The sequence below is a fragment of the Malania oleifera genome, chromosome 10, assembly GCF_029873635.1.
Source record: "Malania oleifera isolate guangnan ecotype guangnan chromosome 10, ASM2987363v1, whole genome shotgun sequence".
NCBI classification, from domain to species: Eukaryota; Viridiplantae; Streptophyta; class Magnoliopsida; order Santalales; family Ximeniaceae; genus Malania; species Malania oleifera.
Genome location: NC_080426.1, coordinates 60140579 through 60162168, shown reverse-complemented (window position 1 = coordinate 60162168; position 21590 = coordinate 60140579). Strand labels below are relative to the sequence as shown.

Sequence of the window (21590 nt, the reverse complement as noted above, 5' to 3'; positions counted from 1 at the left end):
TTGCAAAGTCATCTATCTTACTATTTCCCAAAGTTCCATGTAAATTTTCATTATTTATTATAAATTTCCATCATTTTTTCATATTGAAATCAAAATCAAAATTTCTATTGTAATTTCCACAAATCTAGACCACTAAAATTTTCATCAGAGTTGAATTTTAAGTCCATGACTAGTGATACATAATGCTTACTATAAGCTGTGAAGTATGGGGCCATACCAGCTGAAGTCTGTAACAAATGACCATGTGGGCTTTAAGTCTAAAATCACAAACTGATCACACTTGGATGTTGGACCCTCTAGCCTATTAGTGCTCCAACGACATTGCTAGGCATATATACCAACGATGGGATACAATTTAGCTTTGGCCAAATATCAAAAAATTAGGGGAAAGAAATGGATCCTAAAATCTAAGGGTCACCCAAACCCAGAATATTACCTAAATGAGAGGTAATGGAAGGGTATAGCCCCATATGTAATGTGGAAAATCCCCTAAAATTAAAGATGACACCCACCCACTACTTGTTGCTATTGTCTGTCATCTACTTATAATCTCCTCTTCACAACTTGATAATTTTGACAGTTTATTCTTTCACAGCTTAAGCATCATAGTAGTACTCACTTGTATTCTACTGGGTCCTCACAGACTCTTTCTTTGCAGATCCATTTTACCTCAGCTACAGATTTTGATAGCAGCCATCAATAGAAGAGACTCAGAAATGGGATGAAACATCCACCTAAAAATGGTTAAGTTTTCCGATGAGGATATCAACCCTAACAAATGACCAATCCCACTACCAAAAACCTTAAAAAATAAAATAAATAAAATAATATAAAAGGGACACACGTGCCTGAACATTACAATGAGCGAGCACCAATGATGAATAGTAACAATTTAACTATATAAATGATATGGATTCATTTACAAAAAATGATAAGAGGGGAGCGCAGGGTAGCCGGTAAATTTACATTTCATGTAATTAAAAAAATTATGTAACTAAAAGATCAGATAACAGATGGTGTGAGGAATATATATTATGTAATTCATTCCTTTCTTACAGGAAAAAAAAAATTCCTCTATGGAAAAGAAAAGGCCACTCCATCTCATTTATTCGGAGACAAACTGGCTCTGCCGGGAGAAACAATGGCAATATCAACTGTAATCCTAATTCATAAATTTGCGGCAGTTTGGAGCTCCACAGAGGCAGGGAACTTTAGATTCATCCCGCTCATCGGGATCAAACAAGTAATCATACCTGAGACATTGAAAACAGTCAAATGTTATAATTGAGGGTATCGAAACTCCAATTTCTAATCAAAACTCAAACCAAAATATTGAAGAAAAAATGAGACCAATCTTGTAAAATATCAACACAAATAGGCAGAGGGAGAGCTGTGCACGACATACGTCAACTCATCACCAGCAGAAACATTAGTCTTAGCAATAAGAACGATGCGGCTCTCTTCATCGCCCACACTCATGATCCGTGCATAGCAGTTGGGCGTGCACTGCAGCGATGACAAATTCCAGATTAAGTTGTGGCATATAAAAGCACTAATAAATGAAAAGTGATACTGCACCATGTGAGGCCAATACTGATAAATACATGATCAAATTTGGGAAACAAATGCGAGGATGCAACTTAATTTGGGATAAATAGACAAAGGAAAAGACTTTGACACTCAGACTGGGCTTGGGCTGTACAAATCAATCGACTATAGGCTGAGTTTAGACCCAACCATCACCCAATATTTTTCATTTATAAAGCTCAATTTTATACCCTTTTTTCCAGTACTTCAGAAGCCATACAATTCTGCCAAATCATGCACTGACACATGCATCCAATTTCTATTACTCTTTCTTTACTCGAGGTATGAAAAGTAACAAACATTTGGTTTGCGGAATAGAATGGGATAAGAAAAGAAAGGAATGAAATTTTGAACGGACAGCTTGATGAAATCAAGCGGTAAATTTCATTTCATTCCATTCCATTCCCATGTATCAACCATGCAGTTAACGGTAATTAATCAATGCAACTTGAGGAATCAGACACAACCCACCAACCATACCCAACCTTAAGCTCAGAATTTCAGCAAAGAGATCAAATTAAACTGGAAAAATTCAGACAGGCATTAATGCAACTCTCGACCAAACCAACAAAACTGAGTTGCATATCCTAATATTAGCAAATTATTAACAATAGATCTTACCGAATGGTTAATTAAGCGTGCAATATTCCCTTTATTTGTGGCATCTATCACTACTTCCTCACTGATCTTAAAAAGCTGCACAGAATCATTTCCAACAAACATTAAGAATTATGATGAAAACCAAAAACCAGGGCCAGAAATAGAAATTATACATTAAAAAGGAAAAAAAAAAATGGAACTGCTTGAATGCCAGTGGTACTAGGAACAAAAGACTAACTTGGTGAAACATGAAGCCCCAGATAGAGCAGAATTTTTTTATTCAGTTTGATCCTAATTGGATCCGTGTGGATCAAGGATTTTGTTTGGGGAAAGGAAAGGAAAATAAGAAAGAACTACATTTTCTACTATATTTTCCCTGTTTAGCAAAAACTATTAAAAATGAAAATTTGTTCTAAAATGTTTAGAAATTAAGAAAAATCAAATATTAATGATGTGAAAATCAAATTTTTATTCATGATTTGGTATATTTTTTCATCTTCCTTCTCACTTTCCTTGATAACCAAAGACAAAAAAAGGGATTCCTTTAAGTTTTCCTTTCCTTTCCCCAATATTTTCTAAGTTCCAACAGAGGCCAAAATGCGATGCACCAAAAACATACAGTCAGACATTCCATTTCCATTTTTCTGTTCAAATGGGATACAACGACAAACAATTTGATGGACCATAACTATTCTACCGCCTGCCTAGATTCAAGTCTCATAGCTTGAATCTTCGACCCATCAGAAAAAAGGATAAAATATCAGTACTTGTTTTTAACTACTAGCCAGTAGCCAGCTGAAGGGAGAATCCTTCCACAGGCTATATAGCATTTACCTCTCTAAATTTGAAAAACTAGTCACACGCACTATTCTCAAAGAATTAACTTACATAGCAATCTTTCCCTTCTAATTGATAGCGTGCCTCCCTCAGATCAGCTACGCTGCACCTCACCTGCTCACCACGGTACTCAATAACCTGGAGATAGAAGGGTCCAATGCTGATGCCAATATCAAGATATAAAACCACAAAAATTTCTTTTCCTGGCTATAAGATTCAGTACAGGTGAAGATTCAAAGAAAGAATTGCACAAGAACTGACGTGAAAAGACTCAATACATGGCAACAAGATGAAATGGAAAACAAGAAGGTTTCTGCTTATTTATCTATTATGATGCAACTGCTGAAAGGTGGGGTTTGTAGAGTAAAAAAAATGCCCAATATTAGCAAAAAAGAAATCACAAAAGAAAATGTCAGAAAACAAAGTTAAAGGATGAGGTCCTTCAGAAGCCATAGTACAGTACCATTTCTCCTTCCAGAATTTGTCGACGAGCAAAGAGGCCCCATCCATGTATTCCAGATTTACCAAAACAAACCCGATGATATTCAGTTCTCTGAAGGCCAAATAAAAACAAATTAGAAAATTATTTGAGGCTGCCACAACTTATTGGCCACAGAGAAAGAAAGTTTGCCTGCAAGTGAAAAAGTCTCTCCTTAAATGTCAAAAAAGCCTTTGGCTCATCTACTTCCTGTTAAAGAAGGGAAAAATCAAAGCACATAAATTGCAGGACAGTATATTCCATCATCCAAATGAAATTGTGAAAATAATTGCTGCATCCTACAGGAAAAAAATTATATCAAATATAACAAAGGGAAGAAAATTACTTTATATGAGCTCAAACTATCAATTGCATCAAGAGAATGATGGCTAGGCCCCATCACTCGGTGAAAAATTGGGTCATCTCCAGCCCTCTAGCAAACAATGTAAGACAAATGAGATGGGGCAAAAAAAAATAAAATAAAATAAAAAAATAAAAAGTTCAAGATATGCCAACATCAAAAGATATCATAGGAGGCATGAATAAATTACTTTATCATTTGGCCTTTTATAGACACGCCCCCTTGCAGCGGAGAATGGCTCCACCTCTTTATTCTCTGCAATTGACGATTCAGGCAATTGAGTTCTCGTAGATGATATGAGCCTTGATCCTCGGAAGCTCTGTCCATTCTTCTGGTTTTGGAGCAAGTTTCGAGTTGAAAATATTCCTGAGGGTGTCTGTACAACTAAAACAGTATCTGGGTTTGGGACCCTGCACCACAAACAACATATATAGACACAAAATCTTAACCACTTTATTGTCCGCATGCACAATCAGAAACATTATCTTTCTTTTTATCTTATACTACTTTTTCCAAAAATGGTAAATGGAACAAAGTATACTAATTTTAGAAAATTTGCACTCCCAAAACATATATGTTGCTTTCTTTTCCTTAATAGAGAGGGGAGGGGGAGTAGAGTGCGGAGGTGAAAGCCTTTCCCACTGGGATGGGGTTCTCTAACCCTGTTGCACCACTAATTAAAAAGGAGACACGAGAGACTTTCAATGAAAGAATTCTGACCTGTGAGCAGCACAATATGAAACCATTTTGGTTATTTGTTTTCCATTCTTCTCCGAGATCTGCAACTGTTAACAGATAATGGGGAAATAAAACACTTAAAAAATTAGGATAAAAAAAACTATCAAATGAAAAAACAAAACCAAACCATCTAGTAGAACAAAATGGCACTGCAGCAATTGTAAATCTCCCTTTTTAAAGCACATATCAAACATATTTTGTCAAAGAATATCAACAGACAAAACATAATGGAATACCATGTGATGTAGGATGCAATCTAGGGACAAATCGAACATCTTGATCTTATGGATTTTATTGTAATTTTCATACCCATTACTTACGGAATTTTTATGTTTGCCAAAGGTACTTGAGGCGTTTTAATAGCCAAAATTAAGTCATGGTAGGTTACGGTATATGTTAGGAATACTCTGAATAGATATTTATTCAATGGTGAATCTAAATTTTACAATGTCTAGAAGGCTTAAATTTCGGATTTCATGAGTTATTTTGGAAGCTTAATTTTAGGCCTAATTTTAGACACTATTTTAGGATGTTGTGCTATAAATAGGCCTGGCTACTGGTCATCAGCACATCATTTGATTAATTAAATTCATCCTTTCTTTTTCTATCCCTGTTAAACCCTAGAAATTGATCTAGGACAGGATAAACATGGTGTTAATATCTTACAACGCCATGCTTCCATTCTGCGTTAGTTGATAGAAAAGCAGGCTTACCTTGACTAATGGTGAACGATGGACGAAGCGACAACTCTGTGGGTAACCAAGCTCTTATGATAGTCGAGTTCAAGGACTATGTGCAGCCGAGTCAGCACACGAGCAGAATCAAAAAGTTGAAATAAAAAGGCTCACAAACAGTCCTAAGGAACAACCAAGACCTGCATAGCATGCTTGTGTGGTGAGAGATGTCCAATAGAACAGGTCAAGCAAGACCCTTGGCCTCCAGAGCAAAGGGGTGTAGTTAACAAGCACACGAGGACACTGTTCTGGTAGTTGATCCAATTCACAACTAACGGAGACCATATCGGCTATCAAATTAAAGTAGATTTATTCAGCTTCAACGTGAATTTAGAAATAGAGGAATTCCCAAATTGAATTCATGAAGTCAAGACATTTTTCGACTATGCGAACATCCTAAAAGAAAAGCAGGCAAAATATGTGGCAAACAAACTCAAGCGGAGCAAATGCTAGTCAAGTGACAAAGGCAAGGGAAGCAATCTGTGACATCATGGCGACAAAGAAAGCAACCAGATTCCTACCACCTGACTATGAATATTATCTATTTCAAAAAATCACTAGAATTACTGCCAGGATTTTCAATCCGACAAAGGATTGCATAGTTGAGCCCATCAATTTAACATATCAAAACAATTTAGCAAAACTTGTGGGCCCAACAAGTGTGGTCTGTAAGGGGTGTCCTTCTAGCAACACAAGATCGAGTTTTCCTACATGCCCTCTAGACATCAAGATGAAATGCATAACTTGACTTTACAAGGCAAAGATGCTGTCAGAGAGAACTCCATCAAGAACCAATTTGTGAGCAAGTCAATTCCGAGTGAACTTTTAGCATAGCTAGTGTAGCAGAAAAAGAAAGGTAAGGTGTAGAAGCCCAATCTAAACCAAATATTAGCAGCAGCAATTGAAAGAGAAACAAGAGGCCTAGGACCCCAATCAAATGGAAAGAATCACCAAGGAATCCTTATGCTAAGCTAGCCCAGACAAGTACAGCTGCCGTTGTCAAAAGTATAAGCATCAATCCAAAAAGTGCCCAAACAGAGATAGAGTAAGAGAACGTTCTGGAACGTGAACAACACTGACCAATAGGATAACCCTAAGTGTAAAGGTGAACGGTCAAAATTGTATATGGATCTAGTTAACATGCGGGATGATGAAAGAGAATCATGTTCCTTCATAGTTCAGAAATTGATGTTAGCAGAGCCAAACCAGAGGAACCCCAAGGCAACAACATTTTTTGGACTCAATGTAAAATTGACAAAATATCTATGATATCATCATAGATAGTGGAAGTAGACTAAGAAGCATTGACTCCCGCACAAGATTGGCTGGACTAAGGCAGTTCACTACATATGCTTAAGTATCAAGATGAGATTTTGTTTGATGTTGTGGACATGGATATATGTAACCTACTACTAGGAAGGCCATGGCATTTTGACTTGAATGCTACTCATTAAGGTAAGAATAGCATCTATTAGTTCCTAAAGGATGGAACAAGAAATACCTAGGCCCTTTGACTAATCCTACTTGCTCCAAGGCAACAAAGCTAAGAGAGAGCCAATATTTTTTACCATCCCAACTCTAGCATTCTATGCAGATGTAAAGCAAGCCTTGATGAGTTACGCTATCATGGTAAAGGACATGGAGACTATTCAGGCTGAGCTTCCGACCAAAATACAGTCTTTACTAAATGAGTCAAAGATTGATTGGAAGAGTATTCAAGATGGGCACCACACATATTGGAAAACAAAATTGAAAGAAAATCAACACTTGTTGAATATGTAAAGTGGATGGGTCAGATGCAGGAGGCAAGATGGAGACAAATCACACTAATATATTGATTCTAATTGATTTTATTGAAATTTTCATAGCCATTACAGAAATTCTATTTGCTGATTCATAGGCATTTTAGAAGACTAAATAGCCAAAATCAATTCTTAGAAGGCTATCACGCTAGGAGTATTCTAGAAGGATTTTACTAAATGGGGAAGATTAATTTTAGGATGCCAGGAAGGCTCAATTTTTGGATTTATGAGTTATCTAGAAGGGTTCATTTTAATTTAGACTTAAGGATTTTGAGTGTGAAAAATAGCCTTGTAAGGACACTAGCCATCAACACCCCATTTGATTAACAAAATCAAGTCTTTTTCCTATACTTATTCACAAAGAACCCTGGAATTGATCTAGAACAGGTTTACCAGCTCTCGGATAAATACCGTAAACAGCTTATGGAATATTGCCTTCTAAATTTCGCTTCTTTGCAGGCTTTTTCTGTTGCAGGATTGTTTTTTTTTTTTTTGGAAGGTAGAAGGTTGAAATTAATATTTCTACCTAACATAGCTTTACATACACAAATATAAAATATTTTCTGTCCACAGATATGATTACTTAAATCCTGCCAAAAGTTGAGCATTGAACACGGCCTTTGTTATTATTTGGGAGCTTTTGTTCTTTTGAGATGAGATGTTTACTCTTTAGTCGTTTGTTCCCTTTGTTATTATTATTATTATTATTATTATTAGAGATGAGCACTTGTCAAACAACTTATTTTGAATCATTTCTGCCCCTCAAAAAGCAGAAAACAGTTTTCTTGATATTGTATAAACTTAACCCCTAACTAAGGTTATTTAACTCAGATTATAATTTCTCTTCAGTGCATTGGGATGCAGCACTGACAATAGGTCTATTAGAATATTCATGTCACAAAAAAGAATAAAAAAAATACCCTTACTTTATAAGGAAATATCATCATGGATGAACATTAAATGGTATTCCAACGAGATGGAAAATTAGGATCACTGATTTCCTATATATATATATATATATATATATATATAAAGGACAGCCCGGTGCACAAAGCTCCCGTGTATTTGGGGAAGGGGTGGACCACAATGGGTCTATAAAAATTAGGATCACTGATTTCCTATATGTGATATAAAAATGATATTTTCAAATATAGAATATCTTTTCCTTGTAAGACTCATAAGCATAACATTCATATGCATCAGTAAAGTAGAAATAATGGTGCTCAATGAAGTTTCATTGCATGACTTCTTCCAAACATGGAAGGAAGTTGTTGACGTTGGAAGACCAAACAAGTTTGCTTCAACAACTGAAATTTTAGATTTTGTAGTCCATAAACATATTAATGCCTCTAGATCCACCTCATATTCTTTCCAATTCGGGCACTTTAAAATGTGATGAAATAGGAAGGGCACACACATGTACATTGAAAGTATCTTAGGGCATTATCAACTCAAAGCATATCTTCACCAAATTACATCTGTTAAATAATATGCCCCTAAGGCCTGGCCAGCAGCTCAAGTGATAAAAGGGTTTTGAGGTGGGGGAAGACAGATCCAGGGTTCAAATCTTATCAATAAAAAATGGGTAAAATCCAGAGACATCTTCTTGAGTTTTCTAAATGACACTCCACCCCCTAGGTTTCCCTACCTAAGTACCTCATTAAAGTGATTTGTAGGATGAATAAATTAACCCACCCTGAAGTTGAGGAAGGTTGTTTTTGTCAATAATATTATAACCTCAGATGGATCTTTGGTAGTTATCAAAAACACAGGGGAGTGCAGTTTAAAAATTAGAGAACTGGTGTCTCTAGTTTTTACCCAAAAAAACACAGTAGTTTCATGCTAACACTTTGCACATAAATAAATAGCTAGGTAGAAACTTACTTCCATCTGATATCCTGCTCTTGATGCACACATCGCATGAAAATAAGTAGCACACTTGCAACACTGAGTGCAGGAGCCATGAGTCTGCCTACAAATTACACAAATCTGCGGCACATGCAAATAAATCACATTTAGATTATAGGCACTAAAAAATGTACTGGCAAATAGCATTGTAACAACCAAAATTCATAAGTTGATGACTGGAAAATCTAGCCCAAGCGAAACACATAACAAGCAACAACTACAGCAACCACTAGTTGCAAACATGATTCTGTACCAAACATTTCGGTTCAGAATCCAATTCAGACTCTAGACCTACTGAGACAAATATAACCAAAAATAATGCAATAGTATCCCACTTCAACTATTGCACTATTCGAGGTTGGACCAGCCACACATAATGACTTTTTAGATTTTGACAAATCTACAACAGAATAACAGAATAAAAAACAAAAAAATTCATTCTCACTGGAGTTAGAAGTACATGCACAAGCGCATGCACATAGGCAGACAAACATGAACGTAACAAACTAAACAGAAACAACCAAACCAACTCATCAGGTATCTCAAGCCTGGTTTTGAAATGAATGCTAGCACAAATTTTTGCAATAGAAAAACCCTAGTAAAGAAATTTTCAGATCATGAATTTTACCTTTGAAAAAGAAATTGATGGTATTCTAAGGATCCCAACAGCAGGCTCCATTTTCTCGTCATTTAAGAACCCAACTTCGGGCCGAAACCAAGCACAAGTGACGTGCACCCAGAGTGTCTCAACATCGGTTGGCTTTAGAGCACCCCCTAAAGAAGTGCCATTCAAATGAAAAATCAGAACAAAAAGCACTGAAAATGGAAATTATTATAATACAATCAATTAGTTCAAGACATTAATATTATGTGTGCATAAATGAAGTTTTCACAAGCTTAATCATCAAACTTTCATCACATCTAAGGTGCAAAAGAAGCAAATCATGAAAATAGTTCGTTTTTGAGAAAAAACAATTATTTCATGATGAGAACACTGTAATTTATAAAAGCCTACGCAACTCAATTTCAGAATTTAAAACAAGCAACACAAATTTTTTGTCAATTGTCAAGGCATCACAAAAGGCACCAATCCAACTGGTATCTTGATCTTCACAATATAAGCATATCAACTATGTAAAACTTACTATGAAGTGATCAAAACAGTCCACTAAATCTGGATTGTTATTATCAATCTCTGATCAGTACCATAGACTATATACCTTTTATAGGACAAAGGCAACACTCCCTCTCAATATCAGGTGTTTCACATGCTCTGCAAACCCAAGATGTAAAATCTCGAAGATTTCTTGCTCCATAACATTCTTGATGGACAGCAATTTGACATCTGAAAACAACTAGGAAAGCGTCAAATAAATTTTACATAAAAACTTTCCAACCTAGCGTCAAATAAGAAACATCAAGTTGATCTCACGAGGTCAGGTGTTCAAACCCTCCCGGGTTCGTTTCTGCCCCTGAATTCCTAAAATTTACCTCCCTTTGTAGTTGTGGGGTCGGCTTCAAGGGGCGCGGGATTAGTCACGTGGACCGTAAAACGGACACGTGGAAACCCGGTGCGTATTCCAAAAAAAAAAAAAAAGAAACATCAAGTTGACCCAAAAACTAAAGGATAAAAGCAACACCTGTTGCATATAATAATTTTGTTGTAATCCCAATCTTCAACCCATCTACAAATAGCACATCGCTCCGTTGTCCACTTTACATAAACAGGTTCATATTTCTCTGTCATGGTGATGTCAGAACCAAAACAGTTTAATAGTGAATACTAACCAACAAAAATTACATTTTGTTACAAGTGCAGCTACTACATACATGTAAGCCATAGGAATAAGCGTGAATTTACCTCGCAAAAGATCAAACACCTGCTGCTTATCTAACTTCAGAGGAGTAAAACCACTTGCACCATGTTCTGCAATCTGCAGCCACTCCAACATTAACGAAAGAGAGAGAGACAGAGAGAGAGATTTCTACAGTCATCATAACATTTTGACATCAAAATTATTTCATTTTTTATGGGGAGGGATATTTTGGAAACTTTACAAAATTCTTCCCCATAAAGGTCAAAATTCTATAAGTTGTTTAAATGTCACAAGATTTGCCTACTCATACCCTTTATGACAAATCTTATATCGAAAATTGAAAGGAATTCAAATAATCAAAATGAACTTTGACTGAAGTAGGGCAAAATTATCAGCAGCTTTGCCAAAGCCACACAACATAAACTGCTTAATTAAGAGAAAAATAATGTAAAGAACCAAAAGGTTACCAATGGAAATGAAACAAACAAGATCAACATAAGCAGCATGGAGATTAAAACAACAAATAAATAAATAAATGGATAAGCAAACAGGCAGAGCAACAAATGTGGATGTCTAAATGTTCCAACTTCAAAAAACCAGATATAACGTTTCATAACAAGGGTTGGTCAAAAAGGAGTTGAAAATTATGGCACATATGCTCTAAAATAATTTAGTTATACAGCACAAAAACATCTAATGCATAATTATTAAGATTAAACTAATATCACATTGATATCTTGTGCTTCATTTCCCATCATTGCCAAATAATTTAGGCACCGAAAATGTGAAGTAGCAGATATCAGCATATGAAAGCACAATGCATACTCCAGCACCAAATTCAATCAGTACTTTTCAACCATAATAGTCACAGAAAAATACTATAGAAAATTGAAAAATGCAACTCAAAGAAGACAATTAGATTCTACCACACATAGACAGAACGTATATTACAGATTTAATTGACATTAAGAAAATAAAACCATCCCAACAGCTCAAAATATGTATTAAACGAGTGAGTCTTGTAACAAAATTTAAATAACAAGAGATACTAACCCAATTTTCAAGTGTTAGCTTTGAATCCTTCACTTTAACACTAGCCTTCCATTTTTTCGCCCTCGAACCTGTGTGCTTTTCCCATTCACTAAGTGTTTGCTTCCTTGTCCCGCACAAACCACATTTGCATACAACTCTAACATAGAAAGAAAACGAAAGTAGATTAAAAATAAGCCCTTTCAAAAATAAATAACTAAAATCGCCTCAAAGTTATTTGGCACCATAACTGAGATGTTAACTGAATATGCTCAAAAAGGAAGAGCAAGTCACATGACAACCTCGTTTCAGTTAATGTAAGAATTTCAAAGCGCATTTCTTTTATTCATTTTACATAAGAAGTATAGGGTGAGGTCTAATCCAAAACTCGCTAGTTCCTTCTTGAAGGATATTTTACTAAACACAATCAGAAAATAGGAAAGGGGGGTTTTTATAAGAACAAATTATTATTCAAAACAAGAGTAATTTGCTCGATGAAAAAAGAAAAAGTTGTCAAAGTCTATAGACCCATTGAAGGTTCAACAAGATTTAAAAAAAAAAACTTACTTGTACAAAGAAAAAGGAAATAGTATCCTATAATTTGATAACAATAAATAATCAACAGTATCTTATCCCAAATAATAGCTGACATTTCTGATTATATTCAAAAAGTGATCTATACTCCAGGTAGTCAATTACTCGGTATTGCAGGATTGAATCAACTTTCCTCGAGAACCAAAGATAAATTATTTTATACAATGTTCCATATACAGAAAAGTAAAATACCCAAAAGAAAGCACCTCAGCATACTGAAATGAATTACAGAAGAATCTAAGGAATTATCTTATACTTAGGAGAGCTCATAAGCCAATGACCATTTAACACATCATAATATCTCAATCCACTGCAGCGTTCTTAGCTTCTTTTCTGACCAAGTCTAGGTCCCTAGCCATTTTATTAGGCTCAATATTTGGATGTCTGGACCATATTAAACTATGAATGTTCTTAATTTCTACTAATAGTAAAATAATGACTTCACATAACATATAGAGCTACATTTATTTAGGATATTTTTAATAAATTTAAAAAAGAAAAAAAAAAGGGATTGGGTTGGAAAGAACAGCCTGACCATGCACATTAAGGCTATTTTCTCATATGTGTACATGCTGGACATATAAAAATCATATGTCCTTGAGCATCTATAACATATAATGAATCACATGAAATATTTTAAACAAATTTATGGATCATATAAAGTGGAGACTTAAATCCTGGCAAAAGCTCAGAGGGTGATCAACAACCACAAAGTGTGATACACAAGCACAAACTTTCATAAATCACAAGAAAGGGCTAACCCAATTTCTGCATCATAAAAACAGTAAACTTGAATCACAGCTGAGGTTCAAATGGTGATCAACAAGCACATATATGCAGGCTATTGATTTTTGGAAACTTATGTTGAATAAATGAATATAAACCATAATTAATATCAATATTAAAAGATATGGAGGAATTTAAAAGTGATGCCTTGCGACAAGATGGACTTAAATCAGAAGGTGAATAAGCAAAGGCATGCATAAAAGGAGAGGAAGAAGAAAGGGGTATAGAGAGAGAGAGAGAGAGAGGGAGAGATTAAAAAAATTGAAAAAAATACACAACAGAACATTTAAATTCTTTTCATTTTGTCTATAAAGTTTGACTCGGTGCACCAGATTGATGACTCCCACTTAAAGAACGTATGGGGCAAACAAACAGCAAAAAGCCTTGCCCCCAGTTCTGCAGAAGCCAATTCCAAAATTTGAAACCTCACGACTGCATTAAGAAGATGACCAGTGGCCACTGTGCACAATTTGATCCATTTCTTTTCATATAATCCAAATAGTTATTTTGACTTTTGAGAGAGAGTTTGACCCTTACAAATGAAGGCTTCGAAAGTAAGTTCCTTCCATGCCATTGCAAACAACATTTAGCTCGTCAGGAAACCCAGCCTGTCCATGGCTTTTCATTGACCTGTTAAATGATTGGCACATCATTAGCCATCAACTTGAAGGGCAATTGCAACAATTTTAAAGCCACGTCAATTTCTGGGAAGTCAAGCATTGCTAAAGAAGTAAACGAAATAGCAGAGAATAAAGATAATATCTGAATACTTTTTTGGCTGCTTTTCCATGTCTGATGACTCATAAGTAAACTTGGGTTTGCAATCAGGGCAGTAATAATCTGTGTCCTCAAGATCCTTAAAAACATAATCAACATAACCTCGTCAGTGATTCTTAGTATAACTTCAAACAATTGGGCAAAATAATTATGAGAGATGGAAACCATAACACTGCAGATCAACTATGAAGGATGGACCTTGAAAAGATTGCTGGAAATTTTGGCACACTCAGCATGCACCCAAACATCGCACCCATCACAACAAACCTATTCCAGAAAGAACCCAAAAACAATCTCAAGATTCATTCCATGACTTGTCTGTGAAAAAAATTATGAATCCAATTATGATAGCAGAACTCACCCAACTACCACCATCTGAATGATGCCAAATCCTTTTGCATATGCCACAATATTGTCTTGATTTTTGTAACTGGAAAAAAAAAAAAAAAAAATCATGAATGTCAACAATCACGCTGACCGCAAAGAAGCAAAAGCATCTTCATTTTAGAAAGAAAAGAAGAAAGAGAAATAAAAAGAACTCCTAGACAACTGTATATAAACCTTTGCACAATGTTTACACAAAAGCTGCACTCCATTACTCAAGCCCTTCATTTTCTTCATAATTTTGCATAGGAGAATCAGGCCACATCCATCACAGGGCAATGTGTCCTTACGACATGCATCCTGTACAATAAATCAGATAAACATTTAATACAGAAAACAAACAAATAGCAATTTGAAATTTAAAAGCACCACTATGAAGTGACAGATGATCAATAAGATGTGCACAGACTTTGACATGATTCCTTAAAAATTATAAAAAAACAGTGCTTTTATGCAGAGAAGCCAGCTAGAAAGAGACTAAGCAGTGACATGCACACCTAGAATAACAGTGAACATGCATTCTGTGGGGGAATGAAATGACATGTCAAAGTCAAGCAGCCTGTTTAAATAACATTCAAGCACATGCACTGAGAACAGAAGAGATCTGGAAACAATATCACACAATTGAAACAATAATGCCACCAAGTTTCTGAGGTTGTTACCACAAGAATCTCATAAAAAAATGGAATAAAGAAAGAAAAGGACGTTCATTTGAGTGGTGATTCTGGTGAAGGTATACATCATTCATACAGAACTCAGACTCAGAAAAAACAGACTTGTCAGTGTACAACCCAACAGAGCAGTGCTAGTAAAATCAAAGGACACAATGAGTAAGACTGTAAAAGCCACATGTAAGGTCCAAATGACAGTTCTCAGGGCAGTCAAGTGGATATGTCCTAATTTTGACATTAATATCTGAAGGAAAGAAATTTCAAATTTTAGAAGAAAAAGAATTTCAAAATTTTTCGTTCTTTAAAAAAAATTGGATATTTGGACACAATTTTCCAAGTTCTATATTTATTTATGTTTAAAATAAATCTCATAAAGCTAAATGGTGGTATTCAAAACAAACATCCACATTTTCCATGGAAAACAGAAGTAGTAAAGAAAATTTTCAGTAACATCCACATTTTCCACGGAGAACAGAAGAAGTAGAAAAGGAAATTTTCAGTAGACAAACATCCACATTTTGTCTAATGAGAAATGAGCATGAGGCCAGTACAAAGCTAATATGCATTTTACCATCTTCCATTAGGAGTCAACCAGAAAGGGGATATGATTTTATATTTGCGCATGTTGATTCCAAATTCCATTTGTCTGAAGTTTAACCAGTGGCACAGCAAGCTTGAAAAACTGTAGATCTCTGCCTTACAATTTGATTTCAAATTGCTGAAGCAAATCCTGATTCAGATTGAGATGACCTATAAAACTTGTACGAAACTCTTTAGAAGGTACTACCTTATTAATTACTACATAGCACATTGGGAGTTTTGGGACACTAAATAAGAACTAGTTGGCATGTCTAGCTGACACCAGTTTAACCTGTGCACTATGCCTGATCCTTATTTACATACACACTTTTTCTTTTTATTGTTTTCAATTCAAATGGCTCAATTAACACTAGTGATACTCTTAATAGAATCAAGACGCTGCAGGAACTCAACAATAACAAGTGAAAAACAATAAAAAGAACAATCTGAGATTAGCTCTTCTGATTTGCATCTACCTGAAGAGAGCTCAGCTATGTGAAAATGACTATTAAGCTATGCAAGAAAGACATTGCGCAGTACCATGGAATCCTTCAATGCCAAATGTATGAGAAGGAAGGACTGGGAGGGAGATTTTGTAGAGAGGGGATGATGTAGGACAAGAAGCAAGACCACAGGTATATCCTTGTAGGAGACTAATTCAGAAGAATTGGGTCAGGGGATTGTTGGGTTTAGTTAATAACAGAATGGTTCAAATTGTCCTCTCTTTTAAGAAGGTCTTTCATTATATAGGCAAGACTGTCAGCAATACAAGGAAACTTAAATTTGTACATGTTAATTACACAGAGTGATCTTAGGAAGCTATATATGGTAAGGCAGCTAATTTACATAGAGTGATTTTAGGAAAGCTATACATGGTAAGCTAAATCTCCTCTCCTATTTATGAAAGTATATACAGCCTAGATTAATAGCTATTAACAAGGCATAATTTATGGCCCTCTATTGACATCCCCCCTCAAATTGATGCGGGTTATCCATAAGCATCAATTTGTTTGTAAGAAAATTATGTTGTTGCCGTGTGAGAGCCTTCATCATAAATGAAGGTTACGACTTGATCAGAATTAGAGAGAACCAGAAGAACTGTAGAAGAAGATGAAGATCTGTTGAAGAAGACAAAGATGACGGCTGCAAGAGTTCGAAGACGAAGACGAAGACAACAACTGTGACTGCTGCAAGAGTCTCGAACAATGTTGAGATTATGACTCGATCAGAATCAGAGTGGCTCCATAGAACCAAGAATCCAGGACATGATTTGATTATCTTTGGCATCCCAAGCTGCCTTGTCGGCCACAGACCTTTCCACAGTAGATCCCCCTTTGCTGCTGCCATCTATATGTTCCCACAGCAGTTTACCCTTGAGAAAGGTCTCCAATTGAAACTCCCAAGCAGCATAATTTTTGCCAGTGAATCAGACACAAACATTATCTGACTTCTCCATAAGTACTGAGGCTGTGACTGAGAAAACTAGGACTGAGATTTCTTAGAGAATGGCTCTGATACCATAACTGAATGGTTTGAATTGTCCTCTTTTTGAGAAGGTCTTTCATTATATATGCAAGACTGCCAATTATACAAGGAAACTTAAATTTGTACATGTTAATTACATAGAGTGATCTTAGGAAGCTATATACGGTAAGCCAGCTAATTTACATAAGAGTGATTTTAGGAAGCTATACATGGTAAGCTAAATCTCCTCTCCTATTTATGAAAGCATATGCCTAGATTAATAGCTATTAACAAGGCATAGTTTATGGCCTTCTATTGACAGTTAATAGTTTATTACGTGTTTGGTCTAAATGTTTAATTAGTATAGGATTATGTGTATTTGTGGGCTCATTCATAATATTTGTGTAATCTAGGGGCTGGTTTGTTGTTTCATGTAGTTTAAGGGGTATATGTACAATTTCTTCCATTATAGACTTTCTTATTAATAGTGTGTGAAAACCATGTTGGAGTTGGTTGTTCATGAATTTAAATTGAATGTGAACATGTGATTTCCCCCTTGTATCTTCTTCCTCCTCTCTTCTTTCTTCTTCCTTTTTCTTCTTCTTTTTCCCACCTTTCCTCTTATCTCTACCACATTCTCTTCTCATGGCTGAGAATCCATGATGCTGTCCTGCATCAAGGGGTGGAAGCTTGGGTGTTGAAAAGTAAATTTAGTTTGCTATGAATGGATGGGATGCAAATATCGGAAATACAGTTCCTCATGAAGGTCTGGAAATGTATCTCATAAGTTTCACCTCTTAACTTTCCTCACATCAGATATTAAATAGGAGAAGGCTCTCAGATCTACATTTGGGAGGATTCATGGGCAGGAGAGCATTGCTTTTATAATAAGTTTCGTTCCCTATTCATGGATGAAATGGTGAAGCTTGTGTCACCTGGGATTTTCATTCTCAAAAACTTTAATGATTGGGAGGCAGAGGATCTCTCTGTCCTTCATTTGTTGGATTCTTTTCAATCCTCCTATGAAAGTGAGGTTAGGATTTGCACTTATAAAGTTCTGGACCTTCTGGTGTGTTCTCTTGTAAATAGTTTTATTCTTGTCTGATTTGGTCCTCCCTTCAGCCAATTTTTTTGTGGAGCCCAAGGTTCCTCTCAGGGTTTAGGCTTTTCTATGGCTGGTCATTCTTAATAAAGTTAAAACCAATAATCTGTTGTAACCAATAATCTGTTGTAAACTAGAAGGTCCTACCACAGTCTCCCAGGTAATGCGCTTCTCTAGTAGTGAGACTCTTGCTCATCCGTTTCTCCACTGTGCTGGTGCTTGAAGTCTTTGGGACAAGCAGTTTGGTTCATTTTTTGTGTGTTGGATATGTAATAAGTCTTTGGAGGCTTTCCTTGACTGCTTTTAGAGGTTTGGATGAAAAAGGAAGCAAGGACATTATGCGATTATAAAGTTTTGGCTGTTTTATGGGCAACTTTGCTTGAGAAAATTCTCACATTTTCCTTGATCATCATATGACAACTTACTTGATGCAGGATGGACTTTTTTTTTCTTTTTCACCGACCTTAAGGGTTTTATCTTCTGGATGTTTTGGGTGCTTAGACTTCTCTAATTTTCAGCAAGATTGGCAGTGTCAACTTTATTTCTAGTGCTGTTCTGTTTTCTATTCATTTGAGCCTTTAGTAACTTTTAAGAGGATTTCTTATCATCCTTTTGCATGTTATGTAATTTCTTTTTTCTACCGAAAAATAGAAAAAGAGAAGAAGGATTTAAAAATGATCAGTGAGGATTTGACACAACTTACCAGGTTCTGAGAGTAACATTCCTGATCCTGATTTGAACCAGTAGCTTCCTGGATTCCAGTGGCACCTGCCTCGTCATTAGTCAACCCAGTTCCATGATTGAAGTCTATAAAACCATGTTCTGCCAAAAACCCCTCCTCTATGGCCATTCGAAAATCACTTGGTTTGCTCTTGTGCAACTGGGTCTGCCCCTGGAATCTGAACAAGGCGGTTTCCAGCTAAAACTTAATAACTCCTCTTTCTATTTTTAGAAAGAAAATTCTCAAACAATTCCGCAAGTAAACAAATTTATTTAAGAACGCACCTGTCCATGTAATCTAGGAAGGGAAAAATCATTCCATGTTTCACCCATGCATAGTCCTGCTCAAGGAAGTACGACGATCAGAAATTAGGCAAAAAAAAATACCATAAATAAAAGTGTACGAGCATGAGAGAGAGAGAGAGAGAGAGAGAGAGGTCACCCTTTGCTTCCCGTTTTTCGAATACCCAAAAAACATCACACAGATGGCACCAGGAACACAAGAACTCAGAACTGTATCAGGGGCTTGCAGCATGGGATCAATCACGACAGCCGGCCACGCTGGGTATCTCTTCCCTGATTTTGCCCACACTATATCACCCACAACAAACTCCTCTGGCCCATAAAAATCTTTCCTTTTTTCTGCCTTCTCCTTTGTCCCTTTCTCTAAAACAGCAAAACAGGAACTTGGCGTGCATTCTGCAGTTTCTACCACAGGTGAGCTCCCATTATCCGTCGATGTTAATGAACTCCGCGAACTTGAATACTTCTTAGACTCAGAATTGCTAAATCTCACAAAATTCATGTCTCTTTGTTCCACCTTTTCACAAAATGAATGCGACTTAGCGCTCCCAAAGCTAAATTTATCACCCTCACGCATTCTCTCAGTAAGATGAACTGCGATACCTTCGTCTTCAAAGCCTGATTCAAAACCATCAGGCTTACCACCAGGATTTGATATTTCTTTCTTCCATGAGTCAATGACCGAGTCATTGAATCGAGACGGAAGTACCTGACGACGCCCTCGCGATGACCTTAATAACGGAGGGCGAAGCTCCTCAGAGCCCCGTTTCTTCCCTGTCTTACCAATCAAATTCGACTCCACTTCGCTGTACGAACCTTCAGTGCAGCAAGAAAGCCCAACCCCACTATAATCTTCAACCACGCCGTGCACGCCAACCGAGTAATACCCATTAGTTCTCTGCTTCTTCAGAGTCACCGGGCACTCATCATCCTCGCTGTTCAGTTTTTCGATTCTGCACCATTTCATATTGGGCTTTTCGATTTTCAACGTCCGCTTGAATATCATCTTCTCTGGCGATTAAAACCAACCATCAAAACCCTAATTCCAATACAACCGCGAACAAGCAAACAGAATTCAAAAAAATCCAATAACCCAGAAATTCAACGTCAATTCCGAGCCAGTTCTCGTTCTCTCGACAACCAGAACACCGAGAACCCCAAACACAAACCCTAGATTCCAAATCAAAACCCTAGCCGAAGCCAATTGATCAGACGACCGCCGACATTCAACCGATAACGGCGATGTTACCCCCCCCCCCCCCAACCCACCGTATGGGAGGAGGAAAATCAGAAAAATGAGGGAACCCAATCTTCAGAATGACAGCAAAAACGAATCGCAAGAAAAATTATCGGGAAAATCCGGGAATTTTCTCACGAGTATGGAGAACGGAGAGAACGAGCTGCGGGAGAATGGGAGGGGGGGGATCTGGGCATGCGGGAGTCCGATACGAAAAAAAGGCAAGTGGGTAGGCAGGGCCTAATAACTAATTGTTAATAAATTAATGAGTGAACTTTGGGGCAATTAAAGGGTCCTATATGGGATTTGGATTGGCTCCATGTTCGGTCTTGGTGTTCCAATTCGAAACACAGGGAGGAAAAAAAGGGAGGGAGATGCCCTGTACAGGTTCGCCCGAAGCGCGAAACGAAATTGACCTCCCTGCTTCCGCAGATTTCTACGGCAGTCACCTCGGAGTAAGAGAAAAGTACTAGGACGCCTTCCCTAAGTCAGCATGCTGAAAAAATAAAAAATTGGGTGCTGCTACGAGAATGCCAATCGCTGCTATTTTGACACGTCATTATTAAGTATAAATTTAAAGATTATTTAATTTATACAAAACCCTTTTTTATTTTTGTATAAATTTACAAAAATGTCCGTTTATTTTTTTAATTTCTAATGATTTGTACTCGGAAGGTCAAAAAATAAAAGATCTATTTTGTTGCCCAAAATATTTTTATTTTTTTTTATTTTTAGATTTCTAAATATTTACAAAATTAAATCTTATTTTTTTTTAAAAAAAAATTATATGAAGTAAAAATTAAGAATAAAAAAAATATTTTCTAATGCTCTCGATTCAAACTACGAAAATAGAAACCAATACCGAATGGTATTTCCTTTAATTTTTCAAAAATTTTAAAATCTATCTTCCACATGTAAATTGTGTAAATTTTTTTTCTTATTTTCTGGTTTTTTATACAAATATTCTAAAATTTTTACAATTATTTTAAAAACTAAAAAATTTAAAGTAAAAACTATTTTTCGTAACTAAATAGAGCCCTATTTTTTAGTTATCCATTACACAAAATACTATTAAAAAATAT

General features: G+C 36.2%; 1 protein-coding gene across 1 annotated transcript; it reads right to left on the bottom strand.

Moving 5' to 3' along the window:
- Positions 1-878: 878 nt before the first annotated feature.
- LOC131166432 (histone-lysine N-methyltransferase ATX4-like) lies at positions 879-20978 on the bottom strand. The gene is made up of 23 exons (XM_058124975.1): positions 19411-20978; positions 19254-19309; positions 18952-19147; positions 14610-14732; positions 14410-14478; positions 14247-14315; positions 14042-14127; positions 13809-13901; positions 11916-12051; positions 10907-10979; positions 10686-10785; positions 10266-10390; positions 9674-9819; positions 9022-9126; positions 4584-4648; positions 4054-4273; positions 3849-3935; positions 3656-3712; positions 3488-3577; positions 3076-3162; positions 2209-2283; positions 1406-1506; positions 879-1253 (listed from the first exon to the last, which is right to left on the bottom strand). Exons 1-23 carry the CDS (start codon positions 20275-20277, stop codon positions 1163-1165), a joined length of 3117 nt encoding a protein of 1038 aa, XP_057980958.1. The 5' UTR covers positions 20278-20978; the 3' UTR covers positions 879-1162.
- Between the last annotated feature and the right edge of the window lie 612 nt (positions 20979-21590).